We start from the raw sequence: 19281 nt of genomic DNA on the forward strand, positions 1-19281 counted from the left end.
CCCCGCCTCCCAGGCAGCGCCAATTTGTGGCGGCTCTAGGGTGTGGAAGCAGCCTCTTGTCCTTTCGCTTTAGAGCAGCTCCTAGCTTTAATTGGAGGTGGGAGGTGATTGAGTCCCTATTGGATGTTATGACTTAAATTCAGAGGTCTCCCTTAACTCAGATATAATGATTCAGAGCAGAGGGTGGCGGTATCAGCATCCAACTGAGCGCTTGTCCCAAGCTTGGTGAGGTCCTGAGCGGTTTACCCGCGATAACACATTTAATTAATCTTCACTGTTACCATAAGGTTGCAAACGCTGTTTTCATCACATTTTGTTTTTAACGTAAGGGAAGAAAAGTGAGATACAGTGGGGTTTAGTAACTTGGGTCACGGAGCAAGTGGCAGAACTCCTTTGGAGCTCGCGCTTCTCTCTTCTGGGTACAATCTGCGTGACTGTCACTGTTATAGATACATTAGCTTAATTCATTAAAGACGGTTAGGATCTTAACTTTTGCATTGTTGTACAGGGACTAATTTTAAATTATTTCTATTAAGCTTTTTAGAGATTGGAGATGTTGCCTGGAATTGGATGTGCGTTTAAAATGTCTCAAGGTGTTGTAGAAACATGGAATGAAAAAAAAGTAGAGGTGGCTGCCTGAGCCTAATACGAGTGATGGGGGTACAGAATTTACACATGTTTTTCCTTGGCTTTTATAGGGTTTGTCTTCCCATTCACTTCTCTACCACGGATCCAAATATGATTTTGCATTAGCCGATAACTACTTTTTTATTCTTCAGAATATGGTTGTGACTGTCCTGTATAACAATCTATTTATACTTATTTAAAAGAACCATTTTGTAATAGACAGAACAGTGAATTCGAGCACTTGAAAAATAAATGCTAATCCTTTTTTATTTGCTTTAAGTTTTATAGTAAATTTAGAAAGTACAAATAAAAAACGTTTAGGTGGTTGGTTCTATGCTTTGATGATTTTCACAAATTATAACCAAAATCATTAAGATGTTTCACAATTAGAACATTTAATTTCTCTTAACATAAATTTATTGAAATGGAATGAAAACGGCTTTAGTCATTATTTTCTTCCCTTGTATTTGCTTTTGGCAGCAATTAGATAAGATTTAAAATGTGACACTTTTTTTAATTTAGAAATATTTCTTCACAGCTCTCAGGAAATAATTGTAAATGAAATTGTGTGTGTGAAGACTTTTGGATTAAAGACATTAGAAAAATTCAATAAATTTGCTAAGTATCATTTAAGAACAAGGCACAGTTAATCTAAAATGTTAGATTCGAAAGAGTAGATTGAAAGGTGAATTATATAATGCATTCTCAATAAGTACACATAAATTTATGCTATCTAAGGAATTTCCTATTAGCCAGGATAATTGAAGAAGAAAAATAGCATACTTTCTAAAATATTTTTGAGAAAATTATCTCAAGTTAAACTTTTTTAAAATCTACATTAAATGATCAGTTTAACAATTTTGATATTATTGGTCAAAAAGCATATTCTCTCCACTGATATGGCAAATAAAGTTGTGGGTTATGGATACTGAGAATAGTGAATATTTCTTAAACATATCAGAAAATTTGTGATTTATCTGGAGTTTATGCATTTGTAGATTGATCTGGATACTATTGATGTCAGCAACCTCAACAGGCAGTTTTTGTTTCAAAAGAAGCATGTTGGAAGATCAAAGGCCCAGGTAACTGTAGATTTCTCATACCATTTCTATTTATTCATTTATAATTCTGCCTTTTAATGGGTCTTCTATCTATGGTATCGGGTTATTGTGGACTCTAGTAGAAGAAAGAATATGGCAGAAGCCATCTCTAGCTGAGGGATTGTGAAGAATATGTTGAGTAAAGGAGTAAAGACACCCTTTTTTGATTTATAGCGGAAAGGGAAGTGTACCCAAACCTGTAAGTGGTGTCCCTTTCTTATTTAAATTTCTGATTGTTCGCTTAAGGATGAATGTAGTAGTGTTCCTACTTTCTCTGCAGCCTGGCTGCTCCTATATTTGGGTGCTAGAGAAGCTACATCCTGTGCTGTTGGCCCTTTTAAAAGAAGACAGCCTCCCCTGAGGTTCTAGTCACCCTGCCTTTGTTTAGTTCCTCTGATGTTCCATTTTGATTCAAGGTCTTAAAACATCTTTTCCCTTTGCCTTTTACCCTAGCCCTTTTGGCAAAAATCCCATGCTTTTCTGTGTTTGGCTCCCTTCTCTAGGGGTACTTTCTTAAACCTCTTAGACTAACTAAATCACATCTTCCCCCTCTTAAGAACCTCTACTTTTTCTCTATCATTTATCGTAGTTTGTAGTTATATTTACATAGATGGTTGTTTGATTAATGTCATTGGCTCACCAAGTGCCTTGTACAGATCTCAGTATATAGATGTTCAGTGTATAGTAAATGAATGAATGACTCTTAGTTATTCTATTCTATGTTTTTGCTGAAGCTTGCCATTCTTGTAAAGTGTATATGGGAGTGTGGTGGATCCTGTTATTTTATAAATATGTGTATTTAGTTTTAATAAATATATTTTGTCACATTTTAACATTTTAGTTTATAATATGAATAAGATACTATTTAAGTAGATGAAACAACACTATTGTCTGCCATAAATAGATTTCAAATGCAGATAGAAATGTAGTAATTTAGTAAATTGGTAATTTGATGTTTTGTTTTTTCAGGTCGCCAAAGAAAGTGTACTGCAGTTTTACCCGAAAGCAAATATCATAGCCTACCATGACAGCATCATGAAGTATGCTCTAATTATTACGTTGCAAAATTATTTATTGTGAACTTTTAATTAAATTTTTAAAGTATAAGGTATTTTTATTAGCCAAATATATGTGTTTGAAATCACTCTGCTTTTTTAAGATGATTTTTCTATAACAATTAAAACGTAAAAGTTTGTGCCCACGTAAGTCAAGTGGCCTTCTTGTAAACAGTTTATATATATGAGTTTAATGATTTGGCTAAGAGGTGAGATATTTTAATACTTCTAATAAATGTTACTTGGGAACTTAATAAAGGATCTATATTCTTGTTTTAAATAAAGATAATCTAAACTATGAAAATCTTTATATGTGATGATTCAGGTTTTGCTAAATATAGTGCTCTCATTATCATTGATTGCACCTGTGGTCTTTTTCAGTTTAAAATAATTTAAATAATTTGTTTATTTAGGACTGTGACTTCTGTAATATCTGTGGTCTTTTTCAGTTTAAAAGGTTCCTTCCTAAAATAATTTGTTTATTTAGGACTATGACTTCTGTAATATAACATGGAGAATTGTGATGGGGCATTAGTTTTGACAGTATATAAATATGCTCTGATCTCAGTAAAGATAAAGTAAATATATAATTTTGCAGGTGTTAGGGCAAAGGGCCTCATTATCCTTTATCTTTAGTTGTTATCTAGCTCACAAGTAATTGTCTTATACTTTCTCAGAGAATTTGTATCTCCAGGTTTTTTATCTCTAGATGTTTTCTCTGCAACCCTGCCTATAGCCCTATCATCACCCCCTTACCCTGTGTTGCTTTCCCAGTGTTGCTAAAAGCAGGGACTCTAGGGGCCTGAACCCTGCCTGATCCTAACCATGTGAGGTGAAGCCAAAGGCCAGGCAGATCCTGGGAATGTGTTCTTTGTACGTTCCCAGGCACTTGCTGCCCAGAGAAGGCCTGGTGGGACTAGTAAAGTCATGCCATCTTCTAATTTGAGATCCTGCTCTTGTGCCCTAGGTGGGTGGCCAGAAAGGATGTGTAGCCATTCAAAGGGATTAGGAGGAAGTAGTTTCTTTAAAATTTAAAAATCTACTTTAAAATCTGGTGTTTAGAAAAAGTCAAACCTATCTAAGTGGTAGAGGCCCCTAATTTAGCAGTTATTTTTGTATTATTATTTATGCTTTTTTAGGACCCTGTAGTGTACTGTGAAGATCATGTGTAAGGTCAATTGTTTTGGTGACCTTTTTTTGTTTTGCTTCGTAGCCCTGACTATAATGTGGAATTTTTTCGACAATTTATATTGGTTATGAATGCTTTAGATAACAGAGGTGAGATTATTTTAATATTCTTAATTTGTAAGTATTTCCCTTTCCCCATAACAAGGCTGTTTACACATTTAGTATTAATCAAAGTATTTTCTTATGAATTAGAACTTAAAGGCCTAAAGGGAAGTAAGATTAGGTTTAAGTCTTGCTAAATGATTATAATTTTAACTGGTCTGTTTCCAAGTAGGAATTTAGCTATCATATACTCTGTCAATATACCAAAAGGTGTGAATATAAGGGAACTTAAAATACTAAAGACTGACTACATAGATTGTTTGCATAGGTGTTTGTTTCAGGTTATCCCAGCACATAAATATTGTCACTTCCTTCATATATGTGGAAACCTAAGAAATATCAATGTTAGATTTTACCTACGACCAATTAAGTCAGACTCTGAATGGGGCCACATTTCTTCAAAGTTCCTCAGATAATTCTGAAGTACAGTCAGGGCTAAAAAACCACTGTTTTGAGAATGAGACAACAGGATGTTAAAGTTAATATAGAAGCCATAGCTCTTGAATTATTTTAAGTATATTTTATGACATAAGATATCAGACTGGATTCTATTAAATGTACACATTATAAATCATTTAAGCTTTTCAAAATATGGGATGATATTTCATATAATCCAGCGTTGTGTAGCTAGTCATTGTTAACAAGTCTGTGTGCCTAGAGGGTGGGATGAAAATACTTATTTTCCTGGCTTGTAATTACTTCCACAGGTAAAAGTATATTTGTCAAGTGAGTTTGTAACAGGTTTGGGCTAGAAATACCGAAAGAAAAAATCAAACAAATGAGCATGAGAAAAGGTCAGAATGACTCTTTTAAGTGGACTCATCTTTCCCCTAGCCTTAAACTGTCTTAATAGTTCCAAGTTAATAGTCCACATTCTCCTAAATATCCATGTCTTACCTGATAATTATATTAGAATAATAGCAAGTTAAGGACTCGGAGCACATTGAAGCAGTGTTTTTGCCAAAGTTAATAGATTAGGCACAACGAAAGAAGAAGAAGCCACTTTGGAATTTAAAGATTATATATGAGGGTGCTTTTCCTGGAGTAAATTTGTGGCATATATTTGAAATTTTGCTAGTGAATGTTTCTTAAATGTCTGTAACAGTTGTATTACTTGGGTCATAGCTGTAAGAAAATGCACATAAAATAAAAACAATAAGAAATAGTTTGGGTAAATGTCATCCTAATTAAAGATAACTCATTTCTTCCATAAACTCCTGCTAACTAGTATTTTTATTCCAGCTGCCCGCAACCATGTTAATAGGATGTGTCTAGCAGCTGATGTCCCTCTTATTGAGAGTGGAACTGCTGGTTATCTTGGGCAAGTAACTACTATCAAAAAGGTAAAGAACTTTTTTTTCCTTAACTTTCTAGATAACTTAATCGGAACTTTAAGATGGAGGAGGGTAGAAGTAAACTTTGGATTTATATAATATGGGCTGGTTAGCATCTAAGACATAAGGAATTTTGTTCCCCTATTAAACTTAGGATACCCCAAAGGCACCCAAAAAGAGGATAGGCAGAGATCTTTTATTTCTGTGCTTCTTAGTTTCATTTAGCTTGTATATTAAAATCCTTAGACTGGTAAGCATAGTAAATTTTCCTTAAAATTCTTTATAGACATGTGACATGTCATACTATAGTTGATATATGGTAAACCAGGCTTCTAAAAGTTACTTTTTGTGTAAAGAAGTCTGGATGTATAGATTTGAAGAGTACTTTGAAAAAATTCTTGGTGCATTTGTGAAGTAATTCAAACACTGAGATAAAACTAGAAAGTAAAAGAGCGAATGTCTATACTCCTAACCCAGTTTTATAATATCTCAGCATTGTGATTCATTCGCTGTTCAGATCTTTTCCAGAACCTAAACATAGATATATTTGAAGAATGATTTTGCAGATTTTGAAACTGAAAGGAATTATAGTACTTGAAATTTGCTATTTTTGTTCGTTATTTGAAAATTGTGGCTCTACATTTGTTTTAACTGGTTGATATTGCTCGTTGAAGCTTATTTAGTATCATTCTACAACAACATGTAACAATCAGTGGAGGTCATCAGATCTGTTGATAGGTCAAGGCCGTAGGTTTTTTTTTCTACTGTGATATGAGGAATAACTGCTTGTCATATGACTGCCCCCAAGAAAGCATTTTGGAAGGACCCCAGAAATGGTATTATGAAGAAAATTCTGGATCTGCTGCAATTTATATTAAAACAGTATTTTCAGGTTTGGGTTCTTTAACCATTATTAGAAAGACAGTTCTCACTACCATAATCCTGAGGTACTAGTATGTATTAAGACTGAGGTTGAGAATGGCTGAGATTTAGAATATTCATTTGATGGTTTTGAAAAGTAGTCTCAGGTGCTCTGGACTTCTAGGGATTCCTTAAAGTATAACTTAAAATGTAACCCTGACAGCAAAATGAAGAATATTTGGTTTGGTAATACCTAGTATTTTTACAGGTCTCTAGACAGCTCTTGAAATTAATAATTACTTTTCACTTAATTTTTAAGAGATTATAAGGTAAGGGTATGAGTAATTAGTAAATAATTGAGTTTCACAACTCTTAGAGGTAATTGATTGGAAAGCTGTTTGTCTTTCTATTAGTTTTTTTTCTGTTTAGTGTAATCAAGGTAAACTTCTCGTATTTGATACTCAGGTACAGTACTTTTTATTTGGCTTGTTGTAAGCGGTGTTCACTGCACCAAGAGTCAGAGCAGTCCTGGCTTAGCTTTAGCTGTGACTATGGTTGATTCAGTTAGCTTTTTTATTATAGTTCCTTCTCTGTAAAGTAAGGATTTTGAAGTCACCAATATTCTATCCTTGGCAGCGTATAACCCAGTTAGAATGTAGGTGAATGAATGAAATGTTTATTACATTAACTTATTGAGAAACCACCATCCAGAGGGTAAATGTTTTTCTCATATTCTGACTTTGCAGGGTGTCACTGAGTGTTATGAATGTCATCCTAAACCAACCCAGAGAACTTTTCCTGGCTGTACAATTCGTAACACACCTTCAGAGCCTATTCATTGCATCGTTTGGGCAAAGTATTTGTTCAAGTAAGAATATATATGTTTCTGGGCATATTTTCAGTACTGATAATGGAAAATGGGGTCATTTTTATTTAAAGTCTTAGATTGTACTTATGATGAATGATAATTTAAATATGGTGAAGGGACAATTCAATATCTTTCTTATGTTATTTCTTGGATTAAATTAAATTCAGCCAACATCACATGCCTGTTGTATGTGATGTATTTAGGGAGCTTAGTCTTATATTGGAGATAGGCATGTAATTAAATGAATACAAATCTATATATTTGGGAATATAAAAATATACTTATAAATAACTCATTGATTAAAAAAGAAATGGAGAAAGCCAAAAATACTTTGTAATAATAGTGAAAATAATACATGTGAAACTTGTTGGATGCACTGAACGTGGTAGTTAGAAGAAAAGTTATAGGCTTACATACATGGAGAAAGGTGAACATTAATGAGCTAAAGATTCAGCTTACTTTAGAAAAGAACTACTGAATAAACTCAAAATTAGAAGAAAGGTTATAAATGAGATAAGATCAAAAGGGAAAAAAATTTCATCAAAAGGAGAGAAGTAAATAACGAATGCAAAATGTAATCTCAGCACAGATTAGAATAATTTTTTTTTTTAAAAAAGAATGATAATAAGAGAAGACCATGTAGCTACATTTAAAATTTTAATGGTCTGGATAAATTCATTTTAAAAAACCTTACAAAGCAGACTCAAAAAGAAATAGAAAGCCCAGATACTACAGTATGCCTTAGGGAAGTTTAATCAATCATTTAAATTCTTCTGACTAATACACCAGATCTATGGGAATTTGCAGGTGATTTCTACTAAATTTGCAAGAAATATTTCATCCTTACATAAACTCTCCTAAAGAAATTTTTATAAAAATTGAATACTTAGTTCATGTCATGGGGCTATGTTCAGTTAAGGCCATTATGAGATAAAAGGAAAATTATAAGACATCTTCATACATAAATATAGGTGCAAAAATCCTAAACAAAATATTAGCCTACAAATCTAGAATTATATACAACAGAAAGTATACCATGATCAAGTATTTATTCCAGTAATGCAAGCATGATTTAACACTAGAAAAATCTATAAATGTCATTCACTTCATTAAAAAATTAAAGAGAAACTGTATAATCTTCATAGATAATAAAATTTAGCAGACACCTTTTTATAACAAAAATTCTTAGTAAAATAGAGAACTTTATCAACCTGATAAAAGTTATCTGGAAACCTACAATAGACATTATTTTTCTTTATTTTTTGATTAAGGTATAATATAAATGCTCTCAGAAAAGTACATATATAATGGTATAATGACAAAATTTTACAAAAAATACACTTGCAAGCTTTATTTGGCAAACTTTTTTTCCTTTTAATAGACTTTACTTTTGAGAATAACTTTAAATTTACAGAAAAATTGAGAAGATAGAGTTCTCACACTCAGTTTTCTCTATTAACAAATTAGTATGATATGTACATTAATGAACCAGTATTGATACCTTATTTATTAACTAAAGTCTATAGTTTATTTAGATTTCCTTAGTTTTTATCCAATGTCCTTTTCCTGTTCCAAGATACATTACATGTAGTTGTCATGTCTCTTTTAGCTCCCCCTTAGCTGTGACAGTTTCTCAGACTTTCCTTTTTTTGGTGACCATGATGGTGTTAAGGAATGCTAGTTCGCTATTTTGTAGGATGCCTGCTATTGGGATCATCTGATGTTCTTCTCATAATAATACTGTGGTTATGGGTTCTTGAGAGGAAAACCATAGAGGTAAATTACCATTTTCATCACGTATGCAGGATACATGTTCTTGATATGATTTATGACAATTTAATGTTGGCCTTGATCACTTAGTGATTGCCAGGTTTCTCCTGAAAAAGTTACTCTGCCCCTTTACTATACTGTAGTGTACACTTTGAAAGGCTGTCCCTATGTGTAAGGAAAGTTGTGTTCCACCTCTTTAAGGGCAGAGTGTCTATGAAATTATTTTGAGTGCCTGGAAGATTTGTCTCTTACCATTTATTCAATCATTTATATCAATATGGACTCATCAATATTCAATGTATTTTATACTTTGGGTTATAGTCCATTACTACTTTATTTTTTTGCTCAGCTTGTTCCAGCTTTGGCTGTTAGGAGCTCTTTCAGTTGGCTCTGTGTTCTTTGACATACCACCATCAATGTCTGTCTTTTTGGGGAGCAATTCCTTACTTCTTGATTCTACAAGATGCTCCAAACTCAATTTTTATATTTCCTGCCTCAGTCCTAGAATCAGACATTTCTCCAAGGATCCCTGGTTCCTTTTATTGAAGAATGATGTTAGAAACCAAGATCTGAGTGCTTAGGCTTGCTACTGGAATGTTGTTTCTTTTAGGCCCTCTTTGCTGACAAAGCAAAAAATACATTTATACAAACATGTATATACACAAATATGGAAATATTTCTGTATCAAACCATCCATATCTATATAAGCTAAACACTAATTCATACTAATGTCTCCAACTCTAACCCATAATTACATGGATCATTCTAGCTTCCTAATCTTGCTTATCTGTGAGCTCCCACTTCAGCAGTCAAAATCCCGGCTCTCACTATTTGCTGTCCATATACTTAATGCAATAATTTTTTTTTTTTTTTTAGTTGAGGCAACCATTGATTGACCTCGCAGATTGCAAGGATCTTGTCATCTTATAATCCTTTATTTTTAATGCTTACAGCACCTGGTCTTCCTATCCAAGGTGGTCTCCCATCCAAGTACTATCCAGGCCCGACCCTGCTTAGCTTCCAAGATCAGACAGAATTGGGCTTGTTCAGGGTGACATGGCCGTAGATTTAATATGATAATTTTAATGATAAGAATTTTAGAGCATTTCTTTTGAAATCAGGGACAACATGAGGATGCCCATTAGTGCTATTTCTATTTGGTGTTGTAACAAAGTTCCTAGCCCGCACAGTAAGACAAGAAAAAGAAAATACAGACTTAAGAACTGGAAAAGGAAGAAATAAAATTGTTTTGGTTTGTATGCAGTATAGGTAACCTACATAAAATCTCTGGGTAATCTAGAAATTATTCTTTCTTTAGAAATAATGACAGTTTAGCAACATGGCCAACGAAAAGATTATTTAAAAAGTCAATCGCATTTCTAATCACAGCATCAGACAGGTAGAAAATATAATTTAAAAATAGATAACTCACTATAAAAGCATGCAACTATGAAAGATAACTAAATAAATATGAAGCATTGGGGGGGAAAAAAGCATGAAGTACCTCAGATTAAAGTTTAAAGTATATAAGCCCCAATATATAAAGTTCATGACTATTGGAACATTAAAAGGAGAGAGTACGTTTATGAATCGGAAGTCCCAGTATTGTCAGTATGTCTCCAAATTGATCTATAGATTCAACGCAATTTCAATTAAAATCTCATCAGGGATTATATTGGAACTTGTTCAACTGATTCTGAAATTTATATGGAAGAATAAGGCCTAAGAGGAACCAAAAAACATTCCTGGAGAAGAAAATGTTGAAATGACTTGCTCTAAAAAATGTCAAGATTTAATATATGCTAAAAATAATTAAGTGTGTTACTGGTGCAGGGATAGAAATACAGACCATTGGAACAATACATAGTTCATGATGGAGGTTGCATAATAGGTCCCAGATGAAAGATGGAATTAAAGAAAAGGTACAATTTATTATCATTGTGGGAAAATTTATATTATGTACTTCAAAAAATATGTAGAAATTAAGTATAGATAGATGAGAGATTTAGATATGAAAGGCAGAACTTAGTTTTTATATAGGAGGAAATCTGTCCTCAGGGTTAGGGAATGATTTCTCAAGACAAAAAGTACTGACCATGTAAGAGAATTGATGCGCTCAAATTTTTTTAATATTTCGTCATCAAAAGATTTTAAATGATGTACAAATATTAAGCCATTATGTGAGAAAATATTTGCAACATACAGTCAACTAAAAATTGATCTAGAGTATGTTTCTATAATCAATAAGAAAAAGACAACCTGACAAAGTAATACAGACACATTTTTTTCACTTAAAGAGAAACCCAAATAGAAAATAAATGATGATGTGTTTAACTTTATAACTAACTTGCAAAATTAAGGATAAAATCACAATAAGATAGTATTTTATACCACTTAGTTTGGCAAAACATTAAGTTTGGAGAGGAAATGAATCAATAGGAATTTTTAGATGCCATTGTGGGGGTGTAAATTGGTACAACTTTGGGAAACAAGTGGGTATTGTGAAATATATTAGGAGCTTTGAAATGATAGCTTTTGGTGTTTTTATTTTTTAACTACAAAGGATTCTTTTAAGCTAACTTTTAAGCTTGAAAGTTTGGAAAACTATATTCCTGTAAGTGTTATTAAACAGTTTTTATGATAACTGTTGGATTAACAAGAGAATTTCAGCTTAATACTTTCATATCGTTTCCTAAGACTTTTCAGTAGTAAAGTCACATACTACCACCAAAAAAAAATGTCTTATTCACTCACTGCTGCATTTCCTGCACCTAGAGCAGTGCCTAGCATATAGCAGGTATGTGATGATGTTTGTCGAAAGCTAGCAGCAGATATACTTCACAGTCATTCCAGCATTAGAATGTTATCCAAGTTGGAATGTAAAAGCTGTTCGCTTGTCTTCTTGATCAAAGATTTTAACATACAAATTTGCAGAGCCTAGCTGATAGGAACGAATATAGATCTAATAAAATTTAGCCTTGCTTGTGTTATGATTGAAATTAGGATGCAGGCTGTCAACAGATAACTTGAATATTTTTAAGTTTACGAAGTATTATTTATCAATTCTTTGTTCATTATCCCTACCAAAGACTTGGGATATTCTAAATGAGTTGTTTGTGAGGAAAGTTGGAAAAGTAAACATTTGTTTAGAATATTTTGTTATACATAAGTATTTACTGCTTTTAAATTATAGTCAGCTGTTTGGGGAAGAAGATGCTGATCAAGAAGTATCTCCTGACAGAGCTGACCCTGAAGCTTCCTGTGAGTAAACTATTTGAGATATGTTTTCTTATTAGTGAGCACTACCTTTATTTTGCTAATTTAATATTGATGGCTTAAGGGGGAGAGAGGGTGCTGTTATGTGCTAGATACTGTATTGTGTGCTTAAGATGTATTATTTCATCTTTAAAGCAATGTTTTTTAAAATGGGGTAGTCCTATTAAGTCAAGGTGCAGAGAAATTTCACAAATCCAGTAAATAGAGCTGGGAGTTGTTCCTAGATCTGATTACAGGTTTATACTTTGAGCTGTTCCACATGTGGCCCTCAGAAACAGGTAGAATAAGGATGCTGATGAGCATGTTATTTATTCTCCTTGGACTCAGAATGTGTCATGTGCAGGTGACTGCCATGAGTAACTTTTTTCCCTAAAAGGTGAGATGAGAACTTAATTCTACATTTATCATAGTTGAAATTGAAAATGGTGTTTGTTTTGTAGGGGAACCAATGGAAGCTGAAGCCAGAGCCAGAGCATCTAATGAAGATGGTGACATTAAACGTATTTCCACTAAGGAATGGGCTAAATCAACTGGATATGATCCAGTTAAACTTTTTACAAAGGTTAGGTTTACTTTATAATTGTGGATATGGTTTATTTTAAAATAGTACATGAAATTGGATTATACATTTTATGCCTAATACTGTCTTAATAAATAGATTGATTTAGTTAGGATAAACAGATTTTGAAACTTCGGCATCTGTATTAAAGCAGTATAGCAACTTTATAGGAGACAAAGTGCAAAAGCTTATATACTCTTGGTTATCTTTCCTTTTTTCACTTTCACTGAAATTCTTGGTTTTTCTTATAACCGACCTTTAGTTCCTGCTGTTCTTTGTCTTATATCCTTTTCCTGCTTAAATCTTCTTTTGGCATTTCTCAGTAGCTCTTGAATCTTAAAGCCTCTCGTTCTTCGCTGAATCTCTTCTCATTAGTATGTATTATTCGCCTGCTGAATATTTCTAGAGAAATACACAAGATTGTTTTAACTGGATCTACTTAATTATATAGTTCAGGCCGTCAGGTCTCTATTTTAAAGTCTTTATTTCTTCTGCCTTCAGTCTCTAACAAGTTTATCTTAATAGATATTTGAAACTTTCTCAGCTCTCTTTTTTTTCTTCTTCTTGCCTGTGTACCTTTTTCAGATGTCATCTCCTTGATTTCTTTCCTCATTTCTCAGATAAATAAAACAGAATTTCTGATAGTACTCAAAGTTATGTGATTTTCACACTAAATTGTATTCTAATTATTTGGCTGGTTTCCAGAGATTAAAGATGTTTAATAAATATTGATTGAATAGAACATATTTTGATGAAATAATTCTAACTTTTTTATTAAGTCAAATCTTGAATGCATACCAGTATATATAATAAATATGTTGAATATATCAGTTAACAATAGAAAACACAGCTAAGGAAAAAGGTAACATTAATGTCATCTGAAATTTTCCCACATAAGATAGTGTCATTCATGTGATGGTCTTTCAGTCCACATGTAGTAATGTTTATGTTTTTGTTTGTTTTTGTATTTGAAATAGTAATTGTTTTTCTGGTTTGCTTTTTGTGGGGCACATTTCAGAAATGTTATAGATGGTTAAGAAATTGTTTTGGAGCACTTTTAAAATGTGCGTGCTTTATTTGGAATGTACCCACAGACATGGAGCTGTTGCTAACTGGTATTCTAGGCTCAGTGATTGTGTTCTGTTCTTGTGGCGTTGGTGTGTATTTATTTAGCTCCTTGACTGGTGTATTTGTGCTTCTCACAGATCTCTGGAGCTTTAGAGGAGCTCGTAGGTAGATGGCTTGGGAGGGCAGGGTCAGTCAGCACAGTTCAGAGTTCCCTTACACTGCTTTGCTCAGTACTCCTCTGCTTTTTACTGTTTCAGATGTAGGAGTTCTGTATAAAATTTCCTTTTATAAAAGTCTTAAGGTTTTTTTTCCCTTTTAAAAATGAAATCTTTGGAAAACCAGCCAAATAATTATTAATCTATTGGTATATGACATGTTTTTAAATCAGAAGATTTTACAGTGTAATATTATTAATCAGCAGTGATATTTTTTATATTTTTAACAGCATAAGGACTGTAGGGTTCATGGAATTTCTCTCTTTTTTTTTTTTGAAGCTTTTTAAAGATGATATCAGATATCTGTTGACAATGGACAAACTATGGCGGAAAAGGAAACCTCCGGTTCCTTTGGACTGGGCTGAAGTACAGAGTCAAGGTAAAGGATACATTTTAGTATTTGGGACACCTAAATTGGAAATTCCCTCACCTAAAGTCTTTAAATGGTTCTCTTCTTTCTTGACAATGTCATATGGTTCATGGTAAGAAGTTCAAACAGTTTCATAAAAGTTAAGAAGAAGGAGGAAATCACTGGAAATCATATCACCTAGAGAAATAGCCTATATTAACACAAAATGTTAACATTTTAGGGAATGTCTTATAGTCCACTCTGCACATAGACACAGGCAATCGTGTATGCACTTTACGTAATGGAACCATACTATTCATATACTCAGACTTGCTCTTTTTAGTAAATATTTAATCCCTTATCAGTTCTAACATTTAGTTGTTTCATATTTTCCCTGAAACAAAGAGTATAATGAATATACATCTTTGTACCTCTGTATTTAGCACTAGTCAAGGAGCTAAATAAATACCAGAGGTACAAAGATGTATGTATATTCATTATACTCTTTGTTAATTTAGGAACATATAATTTTAAATACAAGTAAAACTATTGCCGTGGTAACTACATCCTTATCCCACTCCCCCTTAACACATTGTGTCTCTGCTTTATCTGAATTGTATTGCAATTGATTTACGTTCAGTGATAGCACACTGGAACTTAAAGGATCCCAAGAGATTTTGGGTGTCAGTTTGGAGCACTTCTCTACAGTAATGGATGCTTGACTTTTTGGACCAATTTAAGTACGGCTTATTGAGTGCTAATTATGTCGGGCATGTTGGGCATGATGCATATCTGTATCATATCCTTGAATCCCACAATAGCCTGCTGAGGTTCTGAGATAGTCTTACACCTTTCCCATCTCAATATTAGCAGTTTTTTGGTACACATATGTTTCATAGTGATAATTATTTTAATGGAATTTGTTTCATATTTTATTTTCTTATTAGTCAGGCATTGAATTGTTAGGGTAGAGGAATGATGTTTAATAGTGAAGTTTCTAATATTTTTTTCCCTTAGGAGAAGAAACCAATGCATCAGATCAACAAAATGAACCCCAGTTAGGTCTGAAAGACCAGCAGGTTTTAGATGTAAAGAGCTATGCACGTCTTTTTTCAAAAAGCATTGAGACTTTGAGAGTTCATTTAGCAGAAAAAGGGGATGGAGCTGAGCTCATATGGGACAAGGTTTGTTTTGAAAAAGTGTGGCAATTACTTACATATATGTATATTTTAGTTCTTGAACTGTAATCAGAAGCTAGTAATTTTTGGATATTGTTTATTCTATCTGATTTCGAGGACATAATGTTGATTTTGGATGTTTTTATCTCTTAATTGCTACATTGAACTGAGTTTTCTATACATGAATTTAAGCAATATCATAAAACCTCATTTTAGATTAGTAGTATGTTCATGGTTTATAATTATGCTCCCTGGAGAAATAATGCGAATGTATTGGAGTTAAATATTTCATTGACTTAAGAAAACATGTAATATAGATTTGTTAATAGAAGTCAAAATCTTGTTGGAAGCAACAGTTCATGGGCCTAATTTGACCTTGAAAATGATAAAATTGCCTTTTTATTGAAATAATTGTAGCTATTTTAATAATCTGACACCTCAATACAAAAATGAGATGTAAAAATAATATTTAATAATATTTTACAACTAGGTGTCATATTTTGAAGTTTGATGAGTTAATTTTAGTTATTTTTAATTGTCAGTTATTTTCTGTGGCTATAAGTGATATATCTGATAAAGTTTATATGTTCCTATGATGGTAAAGATTTGCTATGAGTTTTAAAGTCAAGGGAAAAGTTTGGTCAGTTTTAGCAAATGAAGATGATAACTATGTGTGCAGTTTTGGAACTGGTTAAATAAGGCATCGTAAATGAAGCTAGTAAATTTAGATTTAGGAGATTCTTGTAAATATTAGTCTCTTGGGCTAATGTGGTATAAGGAGTAACTTTTTAAAATTTTTTCATTGTTACTGTTATATTAGGGATCTCTGGGGAGTTTTTCTCTGTACATGGGTTCAGCGGTCCCCAACCTTTTTTGGCATCAGGGACCAGTGCTCCTATAAGAATCTAATGCCAGATGATCTGAGGTGGTGATGCTAGCACTGAGGAGCAGCAGCAATACAGATGAAGCTTTACTCGCTCACCTGCCACTCACCTCCTGTTGTATGGCCCAGTTCCTAATAGGCCACTGACCAATAACGGTCCAGGCCTGGGGTTTGGGGACCCCTGGGTTAGATAACAAAACTTTGAAAGTGGGAATTGTTACACTGTGTGAATAAAAACTACACCTAATGGGTGTTATTAGTAAATTGCCTAGGGAATTTACTTGTGAACACTATTGGGTACTGTTAAATATTCATACTTAATTTTCACCACAACCTTATGAAAAGTTTATATAATTTTCCCTGTTTAACAGATTAATGAATTATGGATTGGGGAGTTGATTTGCCTGAGGTTACATAGCCAGCCAATAGTATATAAAGAACCCACATCCTATCAATGCTTTTTCTTCTGTACTTTGGTGCTTCTGAATTATAGGATAGGATAGAATCTTCTCAGGAAAGTTGGAAACCTTGCTGAAATCTAATTAAAGAGACTAGGATATAGTCTCAGAAAAAAACATAAATTGTCAGGGGAAAACTTATATTGCCCTATCTGAAAAGAAACAGCAAATATAGGAGAGTAGTGTATTTGAAGAGAATTTGGAGTAGGAAAGCCAGAAGGAGTCATCCAGGTGTTTCTGAGGCTTTAATAAAACAGCTTGCTCAGAAAAGACTCTATTTCTTTGCGTGAAATCTTGTCAAGCAGCCTCATTACTGGCATACCTTGTTTGATTGTACTTCGCGTTATTGCGTTTCATGGATATTTTGTGTTTTACAACTTGAAGGCAGGACCCTCCACCAACAAAAGGATTATGTCGTGCTTTATTATGATACTTGCTTTATTGCAGTGGTCTGGAACTGAGCCCAGAATATCTCCAAGGTATGCCTGTACTGCCTGATGGATCCAGGAAAGGATTGCCATTGTCAGTAAACAGAATCGGTGTTTTGTTATATACACTTAGTCTCCAGCGATTTGTTTTAGGTAGGAGTGAGTTCCTAGAGGCCTGGTGGCTCTTGGCATCCTTTGTCAGATTACATTCCTGAGTCAGAGGCACTGATGATGACACCCTGTCCCATACTCATCTAATCTCCATGCTACTGTAAGGCTTTACCTCTCCCTCAAGGCCATCTCTTGTTCTTGTTGACTGACTGCAATGTGATAAACATGTGAAAGTACTGTTGTGAAAGTATATGACTCAAATTAATAAATTTGTGGGGAGACTTGTTACATTATTTAAATTTTTGGCAGGATGACCCATCTGCAATGGATTTTGTCACCTCTGCAGCAAACCTCAGGATGCATATTTTCAGTATGAATATGAAGAGCAGATTTGATATAAAATGTAAGTTGTTTTGTACTTCAGTTGTATCATCTAAAATGATGTTATTCTTTCCTTTTTTTAACAGCTAAATATATTCATCTTTTATTTTTTATTTTATTTTTTTTTAGCAATGGCAGGGAACATTATTCCTGCTATCGCTACTACTAATGCAGTGATTGCTGGATTGATAGTATTGGAAGGATTAAAGATTTTATCAGGAAAAATAGACCAGTGTAGAACAGTGAGTATTTCTATTTGCATTTTTTATTCAGCCTCTTTTTGGAGTAATATATATGTGCAGGGGGAAATGATTTATAAACACATTAAACACAATTTTAAAAATTAAAACCGTCTGCGGCCATGCCACCCTGAACAAGCCCGATCCCATCTGATCTCGGAAGCTAGCAGGGTCAGGCCTGGTTAGTACTTGGATGGGAGACCACTTAAGAAGACCACCTGGGCGTAAAAAATAAAAAATAAGGGATTATAAAATGACAAGGTCCTTACAATCCGTGAAGTCAACCAAGGATTGCCTCGCCTAAAAAAAAGTTAATTAAAACAAAGTTAATTTTAAAGCACTGGAAGATAATTACTCCAGTTATCTTGTGAATGCATATTTAAGCTTTCTGGAAATTACAACAAAAGAGAAACAAATTTGCTTCTCATTTTTGTCTAAAATGGAAGCAGAAGGTAGTTTGCTTCTAACATTTCCAGTTTTACTGAATTTTTAGAGGAACTCATTGTGTGTGTTCTTAAGCTTTTTTCATTGTTTTTCAATTCTAAGAGTTCTTTATGGGTTTTAAATTTCGTTGGGTTATTTTATAGTCTCCTGCTCTTTAATTATTTTCAATTTCCTTTTTTATTTTAAATCTACTTTATATTATTTGACATGTTTAATGTCTGAAATCTTTATGAATGAGTCTACTGTCAGGTCTGCCAGATCTCTCTCATGGTATTTTGTTTGCTTCTGCGGTGTGTGATTCATTTTTTAAACGTAATTAATGTTTATTAAAATTATATCTGTGATAATTCTTTAAGGACCTATTGAAGGTGTATTTCTTCAAAGAGGATTTATGCTTACTTATATCTGAGTGCCTGGGGACAATTTTTAAATTCTTTAGTTTTTTAACCCATATATATATATATATTCATACAGCAAAGCTGCATGATCTCTACATTGTAATGAATTATAAAGAAAATTTCCTCCCTACCCCTTCCCAAAGCACCAAGGCCAGGATAGTTTTTCTGTTATTTCTGTGTGGGATATATTTTACTCCTCTTTACTCTCCTTCTCTTGCAGGTTCTTGCTTTAATGTAAGGGTCTCCTAGTATAAGAGTTCCTACATTAGTGAGACATGGGCTAGGTTGATCTGTTAAGATGAAAGCCATTTGGGTGTTCCATTTGGATTCCTGCTTTCATTCTGTATTAAGTTGGTGTGTTTGAAGATGCTTAGTTTTCTTATCAGTTT

At 33.3% G+C, this 19281-nt stretch overlaps 1 protein-coding gene and 1 pseudogene across 2 annotated transcripts in view; one reads left to right on the forward strand and one right to left on the reverse strand.

The window, feature by feature from the left end:
* The window catches only part of UBA2 (ubiquitin like modifier activating enzyme 2), a 30533-nt gene that overhangs the window by 412 nt on the left and 10840 nt on the right, over positions 1 to 19281 (forward strand). Inside the window, exons 1-12 of one of the 2 annotated variants that reach the window (XM_025042565.1) lie at positions 638 to 660; positions 1626 to 1709; positions 2697 to 2767; positions 3996 to 4060; positions 5315 to 5415; positions 7014 to 7135; positions 12099 to 12166; positions 12622 to 12743; positions 14303 to 14402; positions 15390 to 15556; positions 17740 to 17833; positions 17941 to 18053. In XM_025042565.1, coding sequence (XP_024898333.1) covers positions 655 to 660; positions 1626 to 1709; positions 2697 to 2767; positions 3996 to 4060; positions 5315 to 5415; positions 7014 to 7135; positions 12099 to 12166; positions 12622 to 12743; positions 14303 to 14402; positions 15390 to 15556; positions 17740 to 17833; positions 17941 to 18053 — 1113 coding nt within the window. In that variant the 5' untranslated portion in view covers positions 638 to 654. Of the gene's footprint in view, positions 1 to 637; positions 661 to 1625; positions 1710 to 2696; positions 2768 to 3995; positions 4061 to 5314; positions 5416 to 7013; positions 7136 to 12098; positions 12167 to 12621; positions 12744 to 14302; positions 14403 to 15389; positions 15557 to 17739; positions 17834 to 17940; positions 18054 to 19281 lie in introns of those variants that run through there. The other variant, XM_006926796.3, reaches the window with a different exon arrangement.
* Positions 9850 to 9973, reverse strand: LOC112474986 (annotated as a pseudogene).

Source organism: Pteropus alecto, unplaced genomic scaffold (assembly GCF_000325575.1).
Source record: "Pteropus alecto unplaced genomic scaffold, ASM32557v1 scaffold7, whole genome shotgun sequence".
NCBI classification, from domain to species: Eukaryota; Metazoa; Chordata; class Mammalia; order Chiroptera; family Pteropodidae; genus Pteropus; species Pteropus alecto.